Below are 27,658 nucleotides of genomic sequence, written 5' to 3' on the forward strand. Positions count from 1 at the left end.
TAGTATAGGTCTTAGGACCTATCACCATCACTGTCTCAGCCAGAGCACTTACGTGAGCATCAAACCAGGAGAAATCCCAATGAGAATGGGTACTTCATCTTGTGATCCAGATTTATTCAGCCCTCTGAGAGAGACTGATTGTAGCAATAACCCTAATTTGACCACACCTTCTTGTAGTATTTGTCTTGTAGCATCTGCACTGACTCTGGGCTTGACTATGAAATGCTTTGGCCAGTGAAGGACTACATACTGTGATGCAAGCAGGGATTTGAAACATATGTGTGCATTGGACTTGCTCTCTCGCTGCTCTTGGAACCCTGCTTGGTCTACTGGAGGATGAGAGACCACATGGAACAGATATAAGCTGTCTCAGTTGGGCCCCTCTTAGATAAGTCCCTGTCAATATGCTATCTGACCATAGATACATGAACAGGCTGAGCTGAGATCAGCCACACCTGACTCAGACCAGAACTATCCAGCTGAGCCCAGCCCAATTTGCCAAACTCAGGAATTTGAGCTAAATTAATGGTTGTAGTGTTAAGCTACTAAGATTTAAGATAGTTGTTTATACAGATAACTGATATTCTCACAAATAAGTCCACTATGAATATTATAATAAAAATAAAAAGGATATGGTAAAGGCAAAGTAAATAACATTTTGAAACAATTTTAAATTTAATGTTACTTATTAGGAGAACAAAATATCGGATTAGTTATAAGTTTGGTTTATTTCAGTTCTTGCTTTTAATAGCTATCAGTTGTAAAACATACCTCATAATGACATGGCTCAAATGGGAAGAATATTATTAGCTGTACTTAAGAAGTTATGATTCTCATTTTTCAATTCTCTTTATAAATCTTTTTGTTAAAACCACCTAGTAGTTATCTTCTTTCATGATATTAATCTAGCCTTACAAACTTACGAGTGTTACATTTTATTTTTTTAAAGATTTTATTTATTTATTTGACAGAGAAAGACAGCGAGAGAGGGAACACAAGCAGGGGGAGTGGGAGAGGGAGAGGCAGGCTTCCCGCAGAGCAGGGAGCCCGATGTGGGGCTCGATCCCAGGACCCTGGGACCATGACCTGAGCCGAAGGCAGACGCCTAGTGACTGAGTCACCCAGGTGCCCCGAGTGTTGTATTTTAAACTCCTTAATAAATGAGTTCAAAACCCACTAAAACCATCCATTTTGAAGATTTCAAAAAGGAAGATGGATAAGTCATATCCTTATATAATTTTTGGCAAAAGGAAAATCACAGCATGATGGAAATACTTTTTCCTCATCATCAGTTTTCCAACCGCTCTTTCCATAAGTTTCTTTTATAAAGTAGTTGTCTTCTCACTTACTGTTAAAAATCACCTTTACCTTGAAAGCCCAGGTTAATTGTGTGTGTGTGCGCACATGCATACTCGTGTGCCTTAACATCTGCTAAAGCATAGCACTGTAAGCTATTTCATAGCACTGGAAAAGTGAGCAGAATTAGAACACTTGTCTTTTTTTTGTTTTTTAAGCATAGCAATAATTAAGTTTCCCAATTCTTTTAAGTAATTTGCCAAAGTGAACAAGATGGTCACTTCCCATCTTGTTAAAAAAAAAATCACAAGTATTTAATATCTTATGAAACTAGTCATTTTGAGGTATTGTAATGATTTATGATACCAACTGCCTGGAGTTAGGCCAGATTTCATAGATTAAGGTCATAGTCCTCCACAAGACTGCCCTCGTTTCAGATACTAGCCACAAGTTTGGGGAATTTCAGGGCTTCCCTTACTTCTGATCAACTTTGTGCAAATTTGGGGGTTCCCATGACTCCCTCAGGTTTGATAATTTGCTAGAACAACTCACTGGACTCAGGAAAGTGCCAGCCATACTTTCATTATAGCAAAAGGATATAAAAATCAGAACTGTCCTAAGGGAGAAATGCATAGGGCGAGATCTGAGAGGGTCCCAAAGATGAAGCTTTCGTTGTCCCTGTGGATGCACATTAATGTATGACAATACACATAGTATTACCAGCCAGAGGAGCTCGCCTGAGCTTCAGTGCTCAGAGTTTTTATTGGAGTTTGTTACATAGGCATGCTTGATTGAGTCATTTGCCACAAGGCTGAACTCAGTCTCCATCCCTCCCTGGTCTGGGCTGATTTCTCCTGGCTCAAAGCCCCAGCCCTCTAATCCCATGGTTGGTCTTTCTGGCTTGGTCAGTCCCTATCTTGAATCACCTTGTCAGCACAAACTAGGGGCTCACTAAGAGTGACTACATTAGCATAAACTGTCAGGGCCCACTGTGAATAACAAAGACATTCATATTACTCAGGAAATTCTAAGGATTTAGAGGCTGCCTCCCAGGAATGGGGTACAAAGGCCAGCCAAATTATTAATTGCACAGATATTTAAACTATAATATGATGGAACATACAGAGAGTGAATGAACAAGTGAAGGTACACCATCAACTTAAGAGTTGTGGAACCTCCACTCTTTCCTCGTGATAGACCCTGTACCACACATGACATGCAACCAACACTGAGCCCGTATGATAGTAATAAAGCTTATTTTACTTAACATTTTAAATACCTATTAATAGATGTTCTAGTATTTTATTTCTGTGCCCTGGGGTATTGTGCCCCATTTTAGAGATCACTGCTCTAGAGATCCCTTGGCTAAATTATTTAAACAGTGCTACAGACTGAATGGGTCTCCTGAAAATTCATATGTTGAAATCCTAATTCCTGATGTGATGGTGTTAGGAGGTGGGGCCTTTTGCAGGTGACAGGTCACGAGGGTAGAACTCTCATGAATGGGATCAGTGTCCTTATACAAGAGACCCCAGGGAGTTCCCCCACCACTTCTGCCAAGTGAGGACGTAGTGAGAAGACAGCCATCTATGAATTAGGAAGGGGGTTTCTCACCAGATAGTAAATCTGCTGGCATCTTGATCTTAGACTTACCAGCTGCTAGAACTGAAAAATAGATTGTTGTTTAAGCCACACAGTCTGTGATATTCTGCTGCCCTTGACATGTCTCCTTGTAGGTAGAATGTATTTCCCTGCCCTATTCATATCCAGTCCAGGCGACTTCCATTGGCCAATGGGATCATAGTGGATATCATGTATACCTTATCTGAATAGAGGATTGGAATGTTTCTGCATGTTTCAGCTTATCAGGAGCTGCTCTAGGAACCTAGGTTCCAGAATGAGAAAATACTAAGAGAAGAGCCAAGCAGAGTTACAATGAACCTTATGCAGACCATAAGATCACATGCAGTGTGAGTGAGATACAATTGTTTGTCGTTGTAAGCCATTCAGATTTTGGGGTTGTTTGTGATATAGTGTAATCCAGTTATAATGTAATTTACTCCAGGGAAAGAGAGATACCTTTAGGAACATATTTTGTCTTTTCTTTACAAACTTAGATTGTTAAGTCTCTGATAATCAACGGTTATTCTTGGGAGGAGGATGTATGCGTGCACACATGCAAGTGTGCAAGTACTTGTTAGGTCTAGTAGTTATTTGCTAGAAAATTTGCAAGAATCAGCCCTTCCCCATCTTACCTTTTTTCATACCCTTTTCCCTTTCCTTACCAAACAGTTCAGTCCTAAATGAAATCTTAGGTAGAGCAGAACAAGGTAGGTGTCTGATGTAGGGTGGGATGGGGGAGCAACAGTGGCCTGGTGCAGGATGTCAGAACTCAGGCAGGGTGAGAAGGGTGATAGTCAGGAGGTTGGCTTGAGAGTGGTGTGGGAGTCCAAAAGAGTCCAGAGAACATCTCTGCCGGAGTGGGAGAGTATTTCCGGCATGGGGAACCACACTCTGTAGTGAGGAGAGTGTCCACACATGGTAATAGCCTGGTATAGGGAGGGTATCAGAAGCAGCCTGGTCTGGGGTGCCAGTGTTAGAAAGGTGAAGAGGACATCTATGTGGTGGGGTAGCCCGGTGCAGGGACCTTAAGCAGGATGATCCTTCCTGGGAGGTGGGAGACCTGGCATGGGGTTTCATGGTCCAAACAGAGTGAAGAAAGTGTACATGCAGAGGGTAGACCTGGTGTGGGTTTTAGAGGCTGAACAGGGTAAGGAAGTTGTCCATGTGGGAGGGTAGCCCAGGGTGGGGACTCCGAGCCCAGGAGGGGTAAGGAGAGCTTCCACGCATCCAGGGGGATCTTGTGTAGGGTTTTAGAACCTAAGTGGGATAAGGATGGATTACAGGTGAGGGTTAGGGAGCCAGCATCAGCAGTCAGAGTCTAGGCAGAGTAAGGGGGGATTTCCTATGGAAGGTGGCCTAGCATAGGGTGTCACACTTGAGCAAGATGATGTCCATGGGGTTTGGCTAGCTCTGCAAGAACACCCAAGCAGGATAAGGGCTCCAACAATAATGGTGGCCTGGGTTGGGAAGTCAGAGCCCAATCAGGGAGAGAAGAGCATCTTTGTCAGGGAATGACAAAGACAGAAAATTGACTAAATTCAGGGGATTACTCAAATAAAAAAAAGTAGTCAAAGACAATGGAAGCAGGTTTCTTACTGTAACAGAAGGGAGTTAGAAATGTGGAAGGGAGAAAACTAGAATGAACTCTTTAGTGTTGGATTGGAATTAGAGGTTATTAGTGTGAATGCATGGTTTTCAACATACCTTGATATGGAAATAAATGAGGTTAGTGTGTGTGTTATGCAGGTGATGGAGAAGTTTGGTGGGGGAGATTAAAAGAAGGAGGATCATTTGGAGAGAGCTGAATCTAGGGTGTGAGCTAAGAGCATGTCTGGGAAGATTCTATATGAAGGATTCAATTTTTCGAGTGCTTTCCTCTTGTCCTTTAGAAAAAGTCATATTTGTGACTGAGTTATCTCCTAATTTGTGATTCCATTAAATTATCCTAACTTGTTAAAAAATAGTCACATTGACCTATATCGTCTTGTTGCGGTGGTGTGGGGATTAAAGGGATAGAGATGGGTGGTGTAAAGGCTGGCCTACTCCATTAACATCCAGCAGAGAGAGCTGCTTTCAGGAGGGCTGGAAGTGACTGTAGCAAAATGAATGGAGATCCATGCGGGAGTTAGTTAAGAACAGGGAAAAACAGCACTGAGGAGCAGCTTCAGAAGACATATGATAAGCTTTGACTTCCCTACTACTTTAGAAGATACTGACTGAAAGTGGAGAGGCTAACATGTGAGTTTTTTGTCAGTGATCCTCTCAGAATGTGGTACCCAAAAGGTGCCTGATCAGCTACAAATGATGAAGAGAATACAGCATGAATGAGTATATGCCCAGCTTGGTCTAGAAATAATTATGTTTGCATATAGATGTACACAAATATTTGAATTTCATTCTTGCTGGTGAGTTCAGATAATACAAGTCTCAGAAAAGATTTCTCAATTGCTTAGTTTCCATTTGTTTACTTCCTGTTTTTTTTTTTAATTTACCCTTTGAGTTCCTAAGTTCCTACTTTTATTACACTTGCTGACCTTAGTTTAAATGCTGTGATTCTCACTGTGTTGGTCCTGGGGATTGGGCTTCTCTCTGAGGTTTTTAATTTTCATGAGATTCCTCTTAGGGTTATTTGCCTATCAAGGGCTCCTGTTCTTGATAGGAAGTATGACAAGTTGCCACCATGTTTGGGTTTCATTTTAAGATGTTTTAAGGAAGAGGTTAAAAGGATTTTTTGAACAGAACAGATTTCTCAATATGACTTCAGAGACCACTTATGCTGAATTGAGTTTCAAAAATGAATCCCAAGTCCTCAAGCACCAAATCATGGCCTCCTGCAGGTAAGAAGCATTTTCTGGTGGTCAGAGTTTATGATGAGATGAAGGATGAAGAGAGAATGCTATAAATGAAGCATAGGTAATGTTAGTTGCTGCTTCTCTGGCCGCAGTTGGGACACATTGGATTCTCAGAAGATTGAGTTGCCTGAAGATAAGCATTAAGGGGGTGTACAGTTATACTCTAACAAAATTGAGGTGTGACAAATCCTCTACAGTCCTGAGCTAAGGAGAGTGCTAATTATGCTGAGAAGTTGTTCTGTACTTTCTGAAGCTGAGTGAGACACAGTCAAGAGATTGGGTACAGGTCTTGAAACCATCAACCCAAATGCAGGGACTATTGATGAATTAGCAGGCTCAGTTAGAGGGGAAGAGTTTGAGTAGAGAATGTTGTGGGTGTGTTTGTTAGTACCGGACTAAAGTGGAACCAAAGACCATTGCATATGAAAGAAGAGAAAGTTACAAAGAGAGTCTCTAACATTACAAGGGAAATTGCCCTGCATTCAGAAAATCTATTGCATACCCCACTTGTCAATACTTCATAACTTTGAGAAAACAATTCTTTTTATTTCTTTATGGAGGTATGATTGACAAATAACATTATATAGTATCCCCCTTATCTGTGGGAAATATGGTCCAAGATCCCCAGTGAATGCCTGGACAGTGCATAGTACTAAACCCTATATACTGTGTTTTTTTCCTATGCATATATACTTATGATAAAAGTTTAAATTAGGCGCAGTAAGAGATTAACAGCAATAACTACTAATAAAACAGAATAATTATAACCATATACTATAAAAGTTATATGAATATGGTGTCTCTCTCAGAATATTGAACTGTATTCACCTTTCTTTTTCTTGTGATAATGTGAGATGATAAAATTCTTATGTGATGAGATGATGTGAGGTGAGTGACATAGGCATTGTGACCTACCTAGTGTTAGGATCATCTGCCTCCAGACCACAGTTGACCACAGGTAACTGAAATCATGTAAAGCGAAACTGTGGGTAATGGAGGGGACTGCTGTCTTAGTTTCAGGTGTACAGTGTAATGATTTGATTTTTAAAAAATATTTATTTATTTGACAGAGAGAGAGAGACAGTGAGAGAGGGAACACAAACAGGGGGAGTAGAAGAGGGAGAAGCAGGCTTCCGGCTGAGCAGGGAGCCCGATGCGGGGCTCGATCCCAGGACTCTGGGATCATGACCTGAGCTGAAGGCAGACGCTTAACGACTGAGCCACCCAGGCACCCCTGGTTTTTGTATATATTTGTGAAATGATCACTAAAGTAAGTCTAGTTAACATTCATCACCATAAACAGTTACCCAATTTTTTTTTTCTAGTGATGAGACCTTTTAAGAGTTAATCTCTTAGCAACTTTCAAGTATGTAATAATACTTAATAGTTGATAATACTGTAATAATCTATAGCATTAACTATAGTAAACATGCTATCCATTACAACCACAACTTCTTTATTTTATAACTGGAAGTTTGTACCTCTTAATCCCCTTCACTCATAACCCACCCCCCCTCTGGCCATCACTGATCTGTTGTTCTCTGTATCTGAATTTTGCTTTGTTTTGTTTTTTGGATTCCACAGATCAGTGAGATCATATGGTATTTGATTTCTCTGACTTATTTCACTTAGCATAATGTCCTCAAGGCTCATCTGTGTTATCACAAATGACAAGAGTTCCTTCTTTTTTTATGGTGGAATAATATTCTATTGTATATAAATATCACATTTTCTTTATCCATTCATGGATGGGTGGACACTTAGGTTGCTTTCCTATCTTAGCTACTGTAAATAATGCTGCAGTGAACATAGGAGTGCATATATCTTTTTGATTTAGTGTCTTTGTTTTCTTTGGGTAAATATCCAGTAGTGAAGTTAATAGATCATATGATATTTCTATTTTTAATTTTTTGAGGAACCTCCATACTGGTTTCCACAGTGGCTGCACCAGTTTACATTCCCGCTAACAGTGCGTGAGGGTTCCCTTTTCTCCATATCCTCACCGACACTGTTATTTCTTGTCTTTTTGATACTACCCATTGAGAAAATAATGAAATAGTGACTTAACCATTAAATAGTGACTAAAAAGTTCTGACCGTATTTTAAGAATGTGATGAGGGAATGACTATAATAAAGATTTATGTGCTATGGCATTATTTAAAGTAGTTAAAGTTGGGAACAATCTGGAAGATTATTTACATATGTAATGAAATACTATGTCACCATAATAGAGAGTGTTAAAGAAGAAAATATACTTGTATGAAAAATGTTCATGGTATAGTATATAAGAATGTAGTAGGTCAGAAACCAGTATATATGGTATGTCAATCCTGTGGAAAAATGTATGTGTGTATGTATGTATGTATGTATGTATATACACTTTGAAAAATTACTGGGAGGATATATACCAAAACATTAGCAATAGTTATCTCAATGGATACTGTACTTTTATATATTTTCTGAAGTTTCTACAATGAACATTATTATTTTTTTTCCTATTTTCATATTATTTCAAATGTCGTATCGTTGGCAATACTATGTCATCCAAGAAAAGGGAGAAGGAGAAGGGAAGTAAGAGCCAGAATTTATTACTGATGAACCTCATTTGATTTCTCCTTCAGCTCCCAAAGAGAAGACCAGCCCACACAAAAGTAACCCCAGTTTTCCCAAGCTACTTTTTGCCTCATTGCTGGTACTTCTGCTGCTATTGGCAATCTCATTTTTTATCACTTTTATCAGTAAGTACCCATCTGAATCTATGAGGAATGTCTGTCTTACATAAAGAGATGACATCCATTAGATACATTTAATGATGGGTATATCCAGAAATCTGGAAAAGAGGTTTTCTTTGGGGTTGGTGGGGAGGGACACAATTAATGGGAATCTGTTAGGAATTTTGTTATTTATTTGAATTTAGTTTATAAAAATAATGGACTCCACTCCTTAGAGAAATTGAAGAGTACATGTGTGTACATGTGTTTGTGTTTAGAGAGACATCTGTTAGGCACCATTTCTACCCTAGATAGTTGTGGTAAATGAAGACAAAGCTGTATTTGCCTATTAGTGTTTATAAGGCCAGGGGTTTTTGAGTGCAGAGACGTATTTTGAGATGAGCTGGTGAACAAAAAGAGAGGGAAGAAATGTTCTGGGAGAGAAATGTCCTGCCCAAGACTGTAAGATGTAAAAGCCAATTTAGCAAATAAGTGGATTTCCTTGTATCTTTGGCTTTAAGAATTTGTCAAATTTTTAAAAGGCATAAGAAGTAGTGAAGCCAGTATGTGGTGGGTCAAGGAGCAAATGGGAGATAAGGAGGAAAGAAAGAGAAAATTCACTTTCTAGAGGGAGAGGTAAGTTATTTTTAAGTTGTGAGTATATTGGTGTGGTGAGGAATAAGAGCCATTTAGGAGTAGATAGAGTAAAGGAAAGAAGATGAAGAAAATAATGCCTATTCCTCCTGATTAATGTTGGATTAAAAAAAAAATTCTTACTCTGTAGGTAACCCAGAACTCCTCAGAATTAGCTCATTTCCCCCACAAAGACCTATGCTGTGTACATCCTCAGATAGAAGTGTTTGTTTTTCCTCCATTTTTCCACCTCCAAGGCTTAGCCTTTGCATTTAGTATTGAAGGAAAATATGGATAAATCCCTTTGCAGTCATTCTAATGGAACTATCATGTCCTCTTTCAACTACTGATCTTTCAGCTGTTCCTGGGGAAATCTATGGTTTCAAAATCAGTAGAATTAGGATTACATTGAATGTGGGGGGATGAGACATCTTTTCTGTAGTCAGGATCCTTCTCAAACAATTGGGCATTTGTAGATTTTGCTGGCTATAAAATAGAATCTAAGAAAGTAACAATAGAAGGCAAAGTCATAACACTACCAGGTAAATGAATGGCCTTTTTTTTTTTTTTTCAGTTTTTTTTTCAAAAATATTCTCAGCTTCTTGAAAAAAAGACTACAAAAGAACTCACACAGAATTGGAATGTATGAAAGAAAATTGGACCATGGAAGGTAAAAATTAATGTGCCTATAATTCAGTGGTTGACTATACTATATAAGGACACCAAGTCAATATTTCCAATAAGATTCACAGGTGGATCATACTAAGAAGTTGAGTCTCATGGTCATTTTAAGCTTTAAGTGTAGAAATACATAAGACCTAAAATTCTTATATGCATATCTTTATCTGTACAATGAAATAGTCTTCATTGTGGAGCTGGCTGTTTAAATGCATGGGTAATCTCTTTATGGAATGATTGTCCAGCCACATCCTTGGTGTTCTCTCCAAACACACTTTCTCAGTTTTTATATTATGGATAGGCTGAGAATTTTCCAAATCTTCAAATTCTGGTTCCTTTTTGTTTAACACTTTCTTCAATTTATCTCTTTCCTCTTGCAATTTACTATAAGCAGTAAAGAGAAATCAGACCACAGCTTTAACACTTTGCTTAGAAATCTCCTCTGCTAAATATCCAAGTTTATAAGTTCTGTCTTTCACAAAACATTAAACACAACACACCAAATTCTTTGCTATTTTATAACAAGAATTGCCTTTCCTCCAGTTTCCAATAACATACTTCTCATTTCCATCTGAGACCTTACCAGAAGCGCCTTTAATGTTCATATTTCTACCAACATTCTTTTTATTATAGGATATGTATATTCTTTGAGATGATAGGAGCTTTCTCTACAGCTCTCTTTTCTTTCTAAGTCCTCACCAGGATTACCTTTAACATACATATTTCTACCAGCAGCTCTTTCAAGGCAACCTAGGCTTTTACTAGCAGGCACCTCAAAACTCTTCTAGCCTCTACCCATCATCCAGTTCCGAAGCCGCTTTCACATTTTTAGGTATTTGTTACATTCCACTTTGGTGCCAAAATCCGTATTAGCCTGCTTGGCTGCCGTAACAAAATATCACAGACTGGGCGGTCTAAACAACAAATTTATTTTCTCACAGTAATGGAGGCCAAAAGTCCCAGGTGACATAAGAGTTGGTTTCTGGTGAGGCCTTTCTTCTTGGCTTGTAGACAGCCACCTTCTTGTTGTGTCCTCACATAGGCAATTCTCTGTGTGAATGGGGAGGGAGAGCTTTCTGGTGTCTCTTCCTCTTCTTAGAAGAACACAAGTCCTGGGGCACCTGGGTGGCTCAGTCAAGCATCTGCCTTCAGCTCAGTCATGATCTCAGGGTCCTGGGATCGAGCCCCACATTGGGCTCCCTGCTCAATGGGGATCTGCTTCTCCCTCTCACTCCGCCTGCTACTCAGTGCTTGTGCTCTCTCTCTCTCTCCAGCAAATAAATAAATAAAATCTTAAAAAAAAAAAAATAAAGAACCCAAGTCCTATTGGATTAAGGCCCTACTTTTTTTATAACCTCATTTAACCTTTATTACTTCCTTAAAGTCTACCACTGTAGTCACATTGAGTGACATGAATTTTTGGGGAACACAATTCAGTTCAAAACAAGTTTCTATGTAATTTATTGGAAATTCTTGTGTATGTGGTATTTGTTTCTTCTATCCTGTTTATTAATTTATTCAGTCATCTATCTATATCAGCATGTATTCATGGATATTTATCTTATACTTTGGGTTGTAGTCCAATACTATATTTATTTTGTTGCTCAAATTGTTCTGCCTTTGCCACTGGGAGTTCTTTCAATTCGTTCCTGTGGCCCTTAGACTTGCCCCCATCAGTGTGATGTTATGCTTTGTTTTTGAGCACTTCCTTACTTTCTGTGACTGTAATATTCTCTGGGCTTATATTGTATATTTCCTGTCTCAGTCTTAGAATCAGCTATTTTTCTGTGGAGCCATGGCTCCTGTTACTGAAGAATGGTATTAGAAACTAATATTTGTGAGGAATTCTTATTCTCAGGAAACAAACTGAGGGTTGCTAGAGTGGGGGTTGGGGTGGGAGGGATGGGATGGCTGGGTGATAGACACTGGGGAGGGTATGTGCTATGGTAAGTGCTGTGAATTGTGCAAGACTGTTGAATCACAGATCTGTACCTCTGAAACAAAAAATACATTATATGTTAAAAAAAAAAAAAAGAAGAAGATAGCAGGAGGGGAAGAATGAAGGGGGGGAAATCGGAGGGGGAGACGAACCATGAGAGACGATGGACTCTGAAAAACAAACTGAGGGTTCTAGAGGGGAGGGGGGTGGGAGAATGGGTTAGCCTGGTGATGGGTATTAAAGAGGGCACGTTCTGCGTGGAGCACTGGGTGTTATGCACAAACAATGAATCATGGAACACAACATCAAAAACTAATGATGTAATGTATGGTGATTAACATAACAATAAAAAATAAAAAAAAAAGAAACTAATATTTGGATACTAGGTATGCTCATTGCTACTGAGGTGTTATTTCTTTTAGGCCCCCTCAGTTCACAGAACAAGGAAATATATATGTGTGTACTAACCTGTGCATGTACATATATTGATAAATATTTGTACTGTAACTATGTATATCTGTAATAAGGTACACATCAGTTTTTACTGGTGTCTAAAACTTTCATTGATTACATTGCATCATTCTAGCCTACTCCCCCTTGTTATCTTTAATGACCACTCCAACAGAGAGAAATCTGGTTCCCATCATCTGCTCAGTACATTTACATAATTATTCGATTCCAGTTAACACATATAGCAGTATCAGAGTTGTAAACTCAAACCACCATGGGAAACAACTTTATCAACTAGAATAGAATCTTTATCAAATAGAGTAGAACCTTTATCTAATAGAGATAATCTTTAATAAAGATAATATCTTTATCTAATATTTAATCTAAATATCTAATATCTTTATCAAATAGAATAGAATATGTGCAGTTTCTTTTGTCTTTAATCCATTCCATTTCCAAAGTTATTGCAGTCATCCTACCCACCCCTAGTGTGGTTGTTTCCAACACTTGTAATATAGTTAGATTCTCTTGTCACAGTCTTCATTCTTTCATGGACCCCTGGACTTCCTAAATGAACTTTTAAAATTTGCATGCAGGGCGCCTGGGTGGCTCAGTTGGTTAAGCTCAGGTCATGATCCCAGGGTCCTGGGATTGAGTCCTGTATTGGGCTCCCTAGTCCGTGGGCAGCCTGCTTCTCCCTCTGCCTCTGCCTCTCTCTCTGTCTCTCATGAATAAATAAATAAAATAAATAAAATTAAATAAAATTTGCATGCAATAACTATGTAAAGTTATGTGGATTTTGACAAATACATAGTGTTATGCATTTTTACATAAAAATCTCCTGTGCTCTACTCTCCTTTCCAGACTCTTAGTAACCACTGAAATTTTGACTGCCTATATAGTTTTGCCTTTTCCAGATGTCTTATCATTGGAGTTACAGTTGGTAGTCTTTTTACTCTAGATTATTTAATTTTATCATTTAATTTTTTTATTGATGTATAATTAACATACAATGTTATATTAGTTTCAGGGGTACAATATATTGATTTGACAATTCTATATGTTAATTAATGTTTACCTTGGTAAATATAATCACTATCTATCACCATACAGTGTTATTAATATTATTGACTATGTTCCCTATGCTGTACTTTTCATCTCCATAACTTATGACTTATTTATTTTATCATAAAGTTTGGGGACACCTGGGTGGCTCAGTCAGTTAAGTGTCCAACTTTTGATTTCCACTCAGATCGTGATTTCAGGGTTGTGAGATCGAGCCCAGTGTTGGGCTCGATTGTGGGAGCCTGCTTAAGATTGTCTCCCCCTTCCTCTGCCCCTCCCCCTCTCCAAAAAAAAAAGAATATAAGTGGAAGTTTGTACTTCTTAATGCCCTTCATCTATTTCACCCATTCCCCGCAACTTCCCATCTGGCAACCATCAGCTTGTTCTCTGTATTTGAGAGTCTGTTTGTTTTTTGTTTTTTGGTTTGTTCATTTCTTTTGTTTTTTAGATTCCACAAAGTGAAATTATATGGTATTTGTCTTTCTCTATATGACTTATTTCACTTAGCATAATACTCTGCAATTACAGTCCATCCATGTTGTCACAAACAGTAGGATTTCCCTCTTTCTCATGACTGAATAATGTTCCACTGTATATAAATACCACATCTTTTTTATCCATTCATCTATCAATGGGACACTAAGGTTGCTTCTATATCTTGGCTACTGTAAACAATGATGCAATAAACATAGAGGTGCATTTATCTTTTCGGTTTAATGTTTTTGTTTTTTGGGGAGTGTCAGTACTCAGTAGTGGAATTACTGGATCATATGATATTTTTATTTTTAATTTTTTGAGGAACCTCCATACTGTTTTCCATAGTGGTTATACCAATTGACATTCCTAACAGTGCATGAGGGTTCCCTTTTTTCCCACCTCCTAGCCAACACTTGTTATTTCTTGTCTTTTTGATGTGACCCTATCTGGCTGGTGTGAGTAATATCTGACTATAGTTTTGATTTGCATTTCCCTGATGATTAATGATGTTGAACATCTTTTCATGTGTCTGTTGGTCATTGTATGTCTTTGGAAAAATGTCTGTTCAGGTCCTCTGCCCATTTCTAGTAGGATTATTTGTTTCTTTGGGTGTTGATTTGTATAAGTTCTTTATATATTTTGGATGTCAACCCCTTATTGGATATATCATTTGCAAATATCCTTTCCCATTCACTAGGTTGCCTTTTTGTTTTGTTTACGGTTTCCTTTGCTGTGAAAAGCTTTTTTATTTCAGTATAGTCCCAGTATTTCATTTTTGCTTTTGTTTCCGTTGCCAGAGGAGATATATCCATAAATATGTTGCTAAGGGATTACCATCCCTATTTTTTCTTTTAGGAGTTCTATGGTTTTAGTTCTCACATTTAGGTCTTTATCCATTTATTTTCTTTTTTTTAAAATATATATATATTTTAAGATTGTATTTATTTATCAGAGAGAGAGAGAGACAGAGGCAGGCAGAGGGAGAAGCAGGCTCCTTGCTGAGCAAGGAGCTCGATGTGGGACTCGATCCCAGGACCCTGGGATCATGACCTGAGCCAAAGGCAGAGGCTTAACCGACTGAGCCACCCAGGCGTCCCTATCCATTTATTTTCATGTATGGTGTAAGAAAGCAGTCTAGTTTTATTCTTTCGCATGTTGCTGTCCAGTATTCCCCACACCATTTATTGAAAAGATTGTATTTTTTTCTCTGTATATTTTTGCCTCCTTTGTCGTAGATTAATTGACCATATAACTGTGGGTTTATTTCTGCGCTTTCTGTTCTGTTCCCTTGACCTATGGGTCTGTTTTTGTGCCAGTACCATACTGTTCTTATTATAATAGTGTTGTAGTGTATCTGGAAATGTGAAATCGTGATACCTCCAGCTTTGTTGTTGTTGTTGTTGTTGTTTTAAAGATTTTATTTATTTATTTGAGTGAGAGTGAGAGAACACAAGCAGGGGGGAATGGCAGAGGGAGCAGCAGAGAGAGAGGGAGAAACAGGCTCCCCAATGAGCAGGGAGCCTAATGCGGGACTCGATCCCTGGATCCTAGGATCATGACCTGAGCCGAAGGTGGATGCTTAACCAACTGAGCCACTCAGGTGCCCCCAGCTTTGTTCTTCTTTCTCAAGATTGTTTTGGTTATTCCAGGTCTTTTGTGGTTCCATACAATTTTAGGATTATTTGTTCTAGTTTTGTGGAAAATGCTGTTGTTATTTTGATGGGGATTACATTGAATCTGTAGATTGCTTTGGGTAGTATGGACATTTTAACAATATTAATTCTTCCGAGTCATGTGCGTAGTATATCTTTGCATTTGTGTCCTCTTCATTTTCTTTCATCAGTGTCTTATGGTTTTCAGAGTATAGGTCTTCTACCTTTTTAAATTTATTCCTAGGTAATTTACTCTTTTTGGTGCAAATGTAAATGGAATTGTTTTCTTAAATTTTCTTTCTAATATTTTGTTATTAGTGTGTGGAAATGCAACAGATATATATAATACAATATATTGATTTTGTATCCTACAACTTTAATGAATTTATTTATTGGTTCTAATAGTTTTTTGGTGGTCCTTAGGATTTTTTGTATGTAGTATCGTGTCAACTGCACATAGTGACAGTTTTACTTCTTCCTTACTAACCTGGATGCTTTTCATTTCTTTTTTCTGTCTGATTGCTGCAGCTAGAACTTCCAGTACTATGTTGAATAAAAGTGGTGAGAGTGGACATCCTCATCTTGTTCCTGATCTTATAGGAAAAGTTTTCAGTTTTTCATCATTGATTAATGTTGTTAGCTGTGGGTTTGTCATATTTGGCCTTCATTATGTTGAGGTACATTCCCTGTAAACCCACTTTGATGAGAGTTTTGTCATGAACAGATGTTGTATTTTGTCAAATACCTTTCCTGTATCTGTTAAGATGATCATATGGCTTTTACCCTTCCTCTTTATTAACATCATGTATCACCCTTGCTTTCCTGGAATAAATCCCACTTGACTGTGGTAAATGATCCCTTTAATTTGTTGAAATCAGTTTGCTAATATTCTGTTGAGGAATTTTGCATCTATGTTCATCAGAGATACTGGCCTATAGTGGTTTTTTTTTTTTGTTCTTGTTTTGTTTTTAGTGTCTTTGTCTGGTTTTGGTGTCAGGGCCTTGTAGGGCAAATTTGGAAGTTTTCCTTCCTCTTCTGTTTTTTGGAATGGTTTGGAAGAATAGATAATAATTTTTCTTTAACTGTTTGGTGGAGGGGCGCCTGGGTGGCTCAGTCAATTAAGTGTCTGCCTTCAGCTCAGGGGCGCCTGGGTGGCTCAGTTGGTTAAGTGTCTGCCTTAAGGGTCCTGGGATCGAGTCCTGTGTTGGGCTCCCTGCTCAGTGGGAGAGTCTGCTTCTCCCTCTGCCTGCCGCTCCCCCTGCTTGTGCTCTCTCTCTCTCTCTGGCAAATAAATAAATAAAAATCTTTAAAAAAAAAATAAATTTTGGGCACCTGGGTGGCTCAGTCGTTAAGCGTCTGCCTTTGGCTCAGGTCATGATCCCAGGGTCCTGGGATCGAGCCCCACATCGGGCTCCCTGCTCTGCAGGAAGCCTGCTTCTCCCTCTCCCACTCCCCCTGCTTGGGTTCCTTCTCTTGCTGTGTCTCTCTCTATCAAATAAATAAATAAAATCTTTATTAAAGAAAAAATGTTTGGTGGAGTTCACCTGTAAAGCCATCTGGTCCTGGACTTTTTTTTTGGGGGAGGTTTTTGGTTACCAGTTCAATTCTGTTATTAATAATTGGTCTGTTCAAATTTTCAATTTCTTCCTGGTTCAGTTTTGGAAGGTAGTATGTTTCTAGGAACCTATCTATTTCTTCTGTATTGTCCAGTTCGTTGGTCTTCAGTTTTTCATAACATTCACTTATAATTCTTTGTATTTCTGTTGTGGCAGTTATTTCTTCTCCTTTATTTCTGATTTTATTTGAGTCCTCTCTCTTTTTCTTGATAAGTCTGGCTAAAGGTTTATCAATTTTGTTTATCTTTTCAAAGAACCAGCTCTTGGTTTTATTGATCTTTTCTATTTTTTTTAGTCTCTGTTTCCTTCCTTCTGTTAGCTTTGGGTTTTATTTGTTCTTCTTTTTGTAGTTCCTTTAGATCTAAGTTTAGGTTGTTTACTTTAGATTTTTCTTGTTTCTTGAGATAGTCCCGTATCATTATATATTTCCCTCTTAGAACTGCTTTTGCTGCATCCCAAAGATCTTGGACTGTTATGTTTTCTTGCATTTTTAAATTTCCTCTTTGATTTCTTGGTTGGTCCCTTCATTGTTTAGCAGCATGTTGTTTAGCTTTCACATGTTCTTTTTTCCCAGTTTTTTTCTTGTAATTGATCTTTAGTATTATACTGTTGTGGTTGGAAAAAGTGCTTGATATGATTTCAGTCTTCTGAAATTTACTGAATCTTGTTCTGTGGCCATGTGATCTATCCTGGAGAATGCTTTATGTGCACTTGAAGAGAATGTGTGTTCTGCTGTTTTTGGATGGAATGTTCTGTATATATCTGCCAGATCAATCTGGTCTAATGTCATTTAAGACTTCTATTTCCTTGTTTTCAAGACCCCTGCTATTATTGTATTACTCTCAATTTCTACCTTTATGTCTGTTAATATTTGCTTTATGTATTTAGGTGCTCCTATGTTGGGTGCATAAATATTTCTAACCGTTATGTTCTCTTGTTGGATTGGTCCCTTTATCATTATGTAATGATAGAAGTATACCCTTCTTTGTCTCCTGCTACTTGTTTTCAAGTCTGTCTTGTCTGATACAAGCTTTGCTACGCTGTTCTTTTTCTTCTTTTTCATTTGCATGGAATACCTTTTTCCATCCCTTTACTCTCAGTGTGTATGTTTCTTTAGGTCTCAAGTGAGTCTCTTACAGGTAGCCTATGGATGGATCTTGTTTTTAATCCAGTCAGTTACTCCATGTCTTTTGATTGGAGCATTTAGCCCATTTTTACATTTAAAGTAATTATTGGGGCGCCTGGGTGGCTCAGTCAATTAAGCATCTGCCTTTGGCTCTGGTTGTGATCCCGGGGTCCTGGGATTGAACCCCACATTGGGCTCCCCACTCAGGGAGCAGCCTGCTTCTCCCTCTCCCTCTGCCCCTCCCCCCCACTCATGCGCTCTCTCTCTCACTCTCTCTCTTGAATAAATAAAATCTTTTTTTAAAAAAACCCCAAAACCCCAAATTAAAGTAATTATTGGTAGGTATGTGCTTTTTGCCATTTTGTTAATTGTTTTCTGGTTGTTTTTGTAGTTCTCTGTTCCTTTCTTCTTCTCTTGCTCTCTTTCCTTGTAGTTTGATGACTTTCTTTAGTGTCATGCTTGGATTTCTTTCTCTTCGTTTTTTGTGTATCCATTACAGGTTTTTGGTTTGTAGTTACTATTAGGTTCATATATAGCATCCTATTTGTATAGCAGTCTATATTAAGTTGATGGTTGCTTAAGTTCAAACACATTCTGAAAGTACTAAATTTTTACTCCCTCCTTTACATTTTATGTATATGAGGTTACATCTTGCATTTTTAAATTTTGTGTGTCCCTTGATTGATTTTCATAGATACAATTGATTTTACTGCTTTTTGTTTTAACCTCCATGCTGGCTTTATAGGTGATTAATTAAAATTTTTTTTAAGATTTTATTTATTCACTTGAGACACAGAGATAGAGAAAGCATGAGCAGGGAGAGAGGCAGAGGGAGAGGGAGAAGCAGGCTCCTTGCTGAGCCAGGAGCCCGATGTGGGGCTCGATCCCAGGACCCTGGGATCATGACCTGAGCTGAAGGCAGACACTTAACCATCTGAGCCACCCAGGTGCCCCATAGGTGATTAATTAAATCTTTGCTATATGTTTGCTTTTACCAGTGAAATTTTTTCCTTTCATAATTTTCTTACTTGTAATTGTGGCCTTTTCTTTCCACTTAAGAAAGTCCCTTTAACATTTCTAGTAAGGCTGGTTTAGTGGTGATGAATTACTTTAACTCAGTTTGTCTGGGAAACTATCTCTCTTTCAATTCTGAATGATTGAGTATTCTTGGGTAGAGTATTCTTTGGTCATAGGTATTTTTCTTTTTAGCACTTTGAATATATCATGCTGTTTTCTTCTGGCCAGCAAAATTTCTGCTGAAAAGCCAGCTGATAGCCTTATGGGATTTTCCCTTGTATGTCAGTTTTCTTTTCTCTTTCTGCTTTTAATATTCTCTCTCTATTATTACATTTTGCCATTTTAACTATTATGTGGACCTTTTTTTTAAAGATTGTATTTATTTATTTGAGAGAGAGAGAGGGAAAGCACGAGCAGGGGGCAGAGGGGTAGAGGGAGAAGCAGACTCCCTACTGAGCAGGGGGCCTGATGTGGGACTCAATCCCAGGACCCTGGGATCATGACCTGAGCCGAAGGCAGACGCTTAACCTGAGCCATCTAGGTGTCCCTCCTTCTGAAGTTTTAATGTGGATTTCTTGTATACAACGTATAGTGAGTCTGGTATTTTGATCCATTCTGACAATCTTCGTGTTTTAATTGGTGCATTTAGACCACTGACACCCGAAGTGATTATTGATATGGTTTTTATCAATATCTATCATATTTGTAATTTTTTTCTATATCTTGCCCTTGTTCTTTGTTCCTTTTTATCTTTTATCCTTTTTATCTTTATCTTTTTTATCTTTTATTATTGATATGGTTTTTATCAATATCTATCATATTTGTTATTGTTGTCTATATCTTGCCCTTGTTCTTTGTTCCTTTTTTATCTTTCATTCACTCTTATTCTCTCTTTTGTGGTTTTGAGAATTTGATGTGATTCCGTTTTCATTGCATTCTTAACATATCAGTTATACTCCTTTTTTATTGGCTGCCCTAAAGTTTGCAATATACTTATACAACTAATCCAAGTTCACTTTCAAATAACTATACATCTTTGTGTACAGTGAGAGTATCTTAAAATAACAAAATAATTCTAATTCCTTCCTCCTGTCTCTTGTATTATTGCTCCCATTTATTTCACTTACACATTAGCATACATAATCGAATACGTGGTTGCCATTATTATTATTATTATTATTTTTAAAGATTTTATTTATTCATTTGACAGAGAGAGAGAGACAGTGAGAGCGGGAACACAAGCAGGGGGAGTGGGAGAGGGAGAAGCAGGCTTCCCTCTGAGCAGGGAGCCTGATGTGGGGCTTGATCCCAGGACCCTGGGATCATGACCTGAACCAAAGGCAGACACTTAATGACTGAGCCACCCAGATGCCCCCTCCATTATTATTATTATTATTATTATTTTTTTTTTTAAGATTTTATTTATTTATTTGAGAGAGAGAACGAGATAGAGAGAGCATGAGAGGGGGGAGGGTCAGAGGGAGAAGCAGACTCCCCGCCGAGCAGGGAGCCCGATGCGGGACTCGATCCCGGGACTCCAGGATCGTGACCTGAGCCGAAGGCAGTCGCTCAACCAACTGAGCCACCCAGGCGCCCCCCCTCCATTATTATTTTGAACAAACAAAAGATAATTAAGAATATAGATCAATTAAGAATATAAAAATATGTTTTTATTTTACCTTCACTTATTCCTCTTTTTGATACTCTTACTTTCTTTGTATAGGTCCATGTTTCTGACCTATATTATTTTCCTTCTCTCTAAGAAGTTCTTTTAACATTGCTTATAAGTCAGTTTCTACTGGCATCAAATTCCCTCAATTTTTGTTTTTCCAGAGAAGTCCCTATTTCTTCTTCACCTTTGATGGTTAATTTTGCAGGGTACAGAATTAGGGTGATAGTTTTTTTCTCTCAGCACTTTAAATGTTTCACTCCATTCTCTTCTTGTTTCTGTGGTTTTAGAGAAGTCTGATGTAATTCTTATCTTTGCTTCTCTAAGGAGGTGTTTTTCCCCCCTCTGGCTTTTTAAAATTTTTTAAAATTATTTATTTTTTAAATTTTTAAAAGTTTTTATATACATTCCAGTTAACATACCATGTAATATTAGTTTCAGGTGTACAATATAGTGATTCAACACTTCCATAGGATTTTTCTTTATCTTTGATATTCTGTAGTTTGAATATGATATGTCTAGATGTAGTTTTCTTTGGCATTTATCCTGCTTGGTGTTCTGTGAGCTTTTTGAATCTGTGGTTTGGTATCTGTCATTAATTTGGAGGAAATTCTCAAATGTTATTGTTTCAGTATTTCTTGTGTTCTGTTCTCTTTTTATTCTTCTTCTGCTATTCCCATTATGCATATGTTACACCTTTTGTAGCTGCTCCACATTTCTTGGATATTCTGTTTATTCCCCCCTCCTTCCCTACCCCCCATGTTCTTTTCCTCTTTTTAGTTTTGGAGGCTTCTATTGAGATACCCTCATGCTCAGATTTTTTACTCAGCTGTGTCCAGTCTAATAATGAGCTCACTAAAGACATTCTTCATTTCTGTTACAGCATTTTTGATCTTTCATGTTTCTTTTTGGTTCTTAGAATTTCTGTCTCTCTGCTTACATAGCTCATCTCTTCTTGCATGCTGTCTACTTTGTTCGTTACAGCCCTTAACATAGTAATCGCTTTAAATTTTTGGTCTGAGAATTCCAACATCCCTGCTACATCTGAGTCGGTTCTGATGCCTGCTTTATCTCTTCAAACTGGGGGGTGGGGTGGGATGTTGTTTGTTTTTTAGTATGCTTGGTAATTTTTTCTTGTTAGCTGGATGTGATGTACTGAGTAAAAGGAACTGCTGTAAATAGACCTTTAGTAATGTGGCAGTATGGCGTGGTGAAGGGGAAGCATTCTGTAGTCCTATAATTTTGTCTCATTCTTTTAGTGAGTCTTTGCCTCTAGACTTTGAATTTAAAGTGCTTCTCAGCTCTTCTAATTACTTCCCTTAAAGTGGAACAGGATGGCTAGAGTGGGTATTTTCCCTTTCCCTAACCAGGCTCTGATAAAACTACAGCGGGTTAGGCTCTGGTTACATAGTTTTTCCTGAGGGTAGACTTCATTAAAAAGAACAGAATGCTTTGGTATGTTTCAGAATTGCAGCTGTGCCCCTCCCCTTGCCAGAAGCCCAAGGGGAATTTTCTCAGATAAACGTGGTAGAGCTCCAGAAGGTAAAACTCTGCAAGTTTTTCCCTCCTTCCCCACCATTGACTGGATTACCCTGGAGTTTTTCTCTCTCAGATTTTCCACATTGAGCTTCCAGCAATTCAACAATTACAGTTCAGGTTTCCCTTCCCTGGGATTTGTTCCCACAGAAGTTTTGGCTCCTGGATTTTTGCTTCAGTAAGTTGTGATCCTCTGTATTTGTCTGTCTGCGTAATTTTGAGAGCAGTGTCTTAGCCTGTGAAGAGTTGTTGATTTGCAGTTTGTTCATCTTTTTACTTGTTAGGATGGAATGGCAATTTCGACCTTCTTGCATGCCAGACTGGAAACTGGAAGTCTATTTATTTTTTTAGTCTATTTTGTCTCTGTTGTTTGAGTAATTTCTATTATTCTTTCAATTCACTGTTTTTTCTGTCCTCTCCATTCTGCTGATGAGCACATCCACTGAGCTTTTTATTTTTATTATATTTTTCTTTTCTTTTTTTTTTTTTTTAAAGATTTTATTTATTTATTTGAGACAGAGAGAATGAGAGACAGAGAGCATGAGAGGGAGGAGGGTCAGAGGGAGAAGCAGACTCCCTGCCGAGCAGGGAGCCCGATGCGGGACTCGATCCCGGGACTCCAGGATCATGACCTGAGCCGAAGGCAGTCGCTTGACCAACTGAGCCACCCAGGCGCCCTATTATATTTTTCAATTATAAAATTCCATTTGGTTCTCATTTATATCTCTAATTTGTTGGCTGAAATTTTCTATTTCTTTTCTGAGGTATTCTTTTTTTCCATTTGGTTCAAACATCTTTGTACTTTCTTGTTGAAGCATCTTTATTATGGTTTCTTTAAAATTTTTGTCAGAGGGGTGCCTGGGTGGCTCAGTCAGTTAAGTGTCTGCCTTCAGCTCAGGTCATGATCCCAGGGTCCTGGGATCAAGTCCTGCATTGGGCTCCCTGCTCAGCGGGGAGCCTGCTTCTCCCTCTCTTCCCCACTCGTGCTCTTTTACTATCTCTGTCACTCTCAAATAAATAAATAAAATGTTAAAAAAAATTAAAAAAAAAAACTTTGTCAGATAATTCTAATATTTCTTTTATCTTGATATTGGCATGTATTTATTTTCTTTTTTAAAAATTAATTTTGAAGTTGAAAGCAGAGCTACCCTATGACCCAGAAATTGCACTACTGGGTATTTACCCCAAAGATAAAAATGCAGTGATCCAAAGGGGCACATGCACCCCAATGTTTATAGCAGCAATGCCCACAATAGCCAAGCTATGGAAAGAGCCTAGATGTCCATCAACAGATGAACGGATAAAGAAGATGTGATACACACACACACACACACACACACACACACACTGGAATATTATGCAGCCATCAAAAAATGAAATCTTGCCATTTGCAATGATGTGGATGGAACTAGGGGGTATTATGCTAAGCGAAATAAGTCAGAGAAAGACAAGTGTCATATGATCTCACTGATATGAGGAATTTGAGAAACAAGACAGAGGATCATAGGGGAAGGGGGGGAAAAATGAAACGAGCCAAAACCAGAGAGGGACACAAACCATAAGAGACTCTTAATCTCAGGAAACAAACTGAGGGTTGCTGGAGTGGAGGCAGGTGGGAGGGATGGGGTGGCTGGGTGATGGACACTGGGGAGGATATGTACTATGGTGAGCTCTGTGAATTGTGTAAGACTGATGAATCACAGACCTGTACCCCTGAAACAAATAATACATTATATGTTAATAAAAATTTTTTTTTAATTAATTTTGAGAACTTGTAATTCATGGTATAATGGGTAATTTTCCATTGAAACCTAGATATTATTGTGTAATATCTAAGAGTCTGGATCTTCTTTAAACCCTCTGTTTTACCTGGCTTTTTCTGACACCACTCTGGCAAGGGAGATGGGACCCTACCTTGTTACTGCCTGAGATAGGTAGACTTGATCTCCTTGACACCTGATTGGTGGGCTCCTTGCCACTTCTGGGTGAAGATGCAAGTTCCAGTTTCCTTGAGGTCTTCCTGGGTCCTGAATTTTGTAATACAACAAACTTAAACTTTTTCTTTTTTATTGGACATCTGTGGCCTTCTGTCAATACAGAGAAAGATTGGAGCTGCTGCCCAAAGGCTTGGAAGTCATTTAGTTCCAACTGCTACTTTATTTCTACTACAATAAGAAATTGGACTGAGAGTGAGAGGAACTGCTCAGAAATGAAGGCTCACCTGCTGGTGATAAACACCAAGGACGAACAGGTACTTTCTTTTTTTTTTTTTTTTAAAGATTTTATTTATTTATTCATGAGAGAGAGAGAGAGAGGCAGAGGGAGAAGCAGGCTCCCAAGGAGCAGAGAGCCCGATGCGGGACTTGATCCCAGGACCCGGAGATCATGACCTGAGCCGAAGGCAAACGCTTAACCATCTGAGCCACCCAGGCGCACCTAACAGGTACTTTCTAATAGATGATGGAGTCAGGAGTCCTGCCTAGTTTTTGTATACCTCTCTTGTCTAAGGAGGTTTTTTGTTTGTTTTTTTTTTTTAAAGATTTTATTTATTTATTTGACAGAGAGATAGAGAGAGAGCACAAGTAGGCAGAGCTGCAGGCAGAGGGAGAAGGAGAAGCAGGCTCTCCGCCGAGCAGGGAGCCCAATGCGGGGCTCGATCCCAAGACCCTGGGATCATGACCTGAGCCGAAGGCAGATGCTTAACCGACTGAGCCACCCAGGCGCCCCTTGTCTAAGGAGGTTTTTCACTGTTTTGGAATATTGGTGTTATGGCAGAAGGCTTTTAGTAAAACTGATAAGAAAGGCTACCTAAGCCTTCACATGCTACACCTTCTTCCTGTTTCCATAAAACTAATCTCTCCCAAAATAAGTTGGGGCATTTAAAGTATCATATGTGGGGTTCGAGTTGAAGAACGAAAATGTTTTAGGCTGAATATCAGTTTATTATTTCAACCTGTAAATATTTTATAAATTATTAACTGTTTCACTGAGAAAGGGGTATTATAGCAATAGAGAAACAAAGTTCAATCATGAAGAATCACGTCAACAATCAGGAATGAAGTTAAAGAAGTTATGAAAGGAAAATGATTGAATCTGCAAAAAAATTTTTCATGCATGACTTTGAAGAATACCACCTCTTAGTGAAAGGGGGAAGTGAATCTGAGATGAGAATTCATTATGATCCTGGATAGAAATTGCTTCCATTTGTGTTGAACATTGCTGTATTCTGAATGTTTATGTCTCCCCCAAACTTCATATGGTGAAATCCTAACCCCCAAAGATGACGGTATTTGGTGGTGGGGCCTTTGAGACGTGCTTAGATACTGAGGGTGGAACCTTGATGAATGGGATTTGTATTCTTATAAAAGAGACCCCACCCAGCTGCCTCGCCCCTTCTACCATGTGAAGACACAGGGAGAAAAAGCTGGCCTTCACCTGAACATGCTAGTACCCCGATCTGGAATTTCCAACCTCCAGAACTGTGAGAAAGAAACTTGTTGTTTATAAGCTACCTGGTCTGTGGTATTTTGTTATAGCAGCCTGAGCAGACTGAGCCAAGCATCATGCTCACAAGTGATCTCTTTGATCCTGCACTGTTCAGCCGGAGAAGACTTCAGCTTCTGGGGAGGGCCCCCCTGTCGCTCTTCCTGGATCCTTTCCTTTTCTTCTCTTCTCCCTAAGGCTGTAAAGAACTCCGTTCTACCTGAATACTCTAAAGGCTATAACTCTTTTCTTCCTTTAGGATTTTATCTTCCAGAACCTGGATACATATTCTGCTTATTATATAGGGCTGTCAGACCCAAAGGGAAAAAGAGATTGGAAATGGGTTGATCAAACACCATACAATGAAAGTGTCACGTGAGTACAGAATTAGATAAAGGAATCCTGAGCCCTGGATCATGCAGGGATTTTAGAGTGTTACAACTATCAGCTATGAAAATAAAATAGCTTACTCTTCTTTTAACTCTTGCGTTAAATAATTTTATTTGTTATCTCATTTAATCATCACAGGAACTCTATGAAGCACACAGTATTATTTTTCCCACTGTAGAGGTGAGGAAATTGAGTTTAGAGAGTTTAGATAACTCAGCAAAGATTATCTAGCATTGGCAACAAATGATCCTCAAATCCAGCTCTATTTGACACCGAAGTCTGTACTTTTAATTACTACATTATATCTCTAAATATAACAAAAATTTATGTCAATTAAGATCATGGCCGATTATTGATTTAATATTTCTCATAAAGCAAATGAGCTAACTTCTGATAGTTACAATATCTCATATTTACGTAGGTCTTTTTTAAAACTCTTAAATACTTCAGTGCATTTTAGTACAATACCACCTTTGATCCTCCTATCACTGTGTGAAACATACAGGAATATGACTCTAGTCTCTATTTTTTATTTTTTATTTATTTATTTTTTTAAAGAATTTATTTATTAGAGAGAGAATGAGAGAGAGAGAGCACATGAGAGGGGATAGGGTCAGAGGACGAAGCAGACCCCCCACCGAGCAGGGAGCCCGATGTGGGACTCGATCCCGGGACTCCAGGATCATGACCTGAGCCGAAGGCAGTCGCTTAACCAACTGAGCCACCCAGGCGCCCTAGTCTCTATTTTTTAGATATGGAAATCAGGGAAATTAAATTACATATCTAAGATAACAAGAATCTTAGCAGATTTAGCGGTTTTAACTAGTTCTTTGGACTCCAAAAGCAATATATATATAAAAAAAGGAAACAACTATAATGATACTTGGGACTGGGATGAAATCTTTCTTTTCCATCATTTAAGGGAGATTATGGACTGGCAGTCCCTTGGGAACAGGACATAATGATGGACAAATAGAAGGGCTATCTGTTAGGAGAATGTTTAATGCAATAAGATGACACAATACTGGGTGATGTCAGTTTTTGAGGAAATGCCAGGGCTTCAGGTAGAGGAGAAACTGCATGAAAATTGGAGAAGGAATGATTTGGGCATATCTGACCTTGACTTCCACACGGTTCAGCCCCAGCCCCCTCCCTTGCCCTTTTCAAAGCACTGTTTGAAGAAACAACCTCATCCATTTTTTCCCTTTCAGATTTTGGCACTCGGGTGAACCCAGGAATCTTGATGAGGGTTGTGTTAAGCTACATTTTCGTTATCTAACAAGAAAATGGGGCTGGAACACTGTTCCTTGTAATGGACATCACAAGTCGATGTGCAAGGTGATGAAGATCTACTTATGAATGGGAACATTCTGCATGAACATGTAGTTGAATTGGTATCCACTATTACAGAGATAGCTAACTTGCTCTTTTTATTCATGTGTAAG

General features: G+C 38.5%; 1 protein-coding gene across 1 annotated transcript in view; it reads left to right on the forward strand.

The window, feature by feature from the left end:
• LOC123843999 (C-type lectin domain family 4 member A-like) overlaps positions 1–27,572 on the forward strand; it is a gene marked incomplete at its 5' end in the record, with an annotated part of 28,938 nt that extends 1,366 nt beyond the window's left edge. Inside the window, 6 exon segments of the mRNA XM_054506359.2 lie at positions 8,393–8,509; positions 9,691–9,738; positions 9,741–9,785; positions 24,440–24,591; positions 26,083–26,198; positions 27,425–27,572. Coding sequence (XP_054362334.1) covers positions 8,393–8,509; positions 9,691–9,738; positions 9,741–9,785; positions 24,440–24,591; positions 26,083–26,198; positions 27,425–27,572 — 626 coding nt within the window.
• Between the last annotated feature and the right edge of the window lie 86 nt (positions 27,573–27,658).

The sequence above is a fragment of the Mirounga angustirostris genome, unplaced genomic scaffold (assembly GCF_029215605.1).
Source record: "Mirounga angustirostris isolate CCGP_5_RB_7025 unplaced genomic scaffold, mMirAng1.0.hap1 SCAF_5, whole genome shotgun sequence".
Taxonomy (NCBI): domain Eukaryota; kingdom Metazoa; phylum Chordata; class Mammalia; order Carnivora; family Phocidae; genus Mirounga; species Mirounga angustirostris.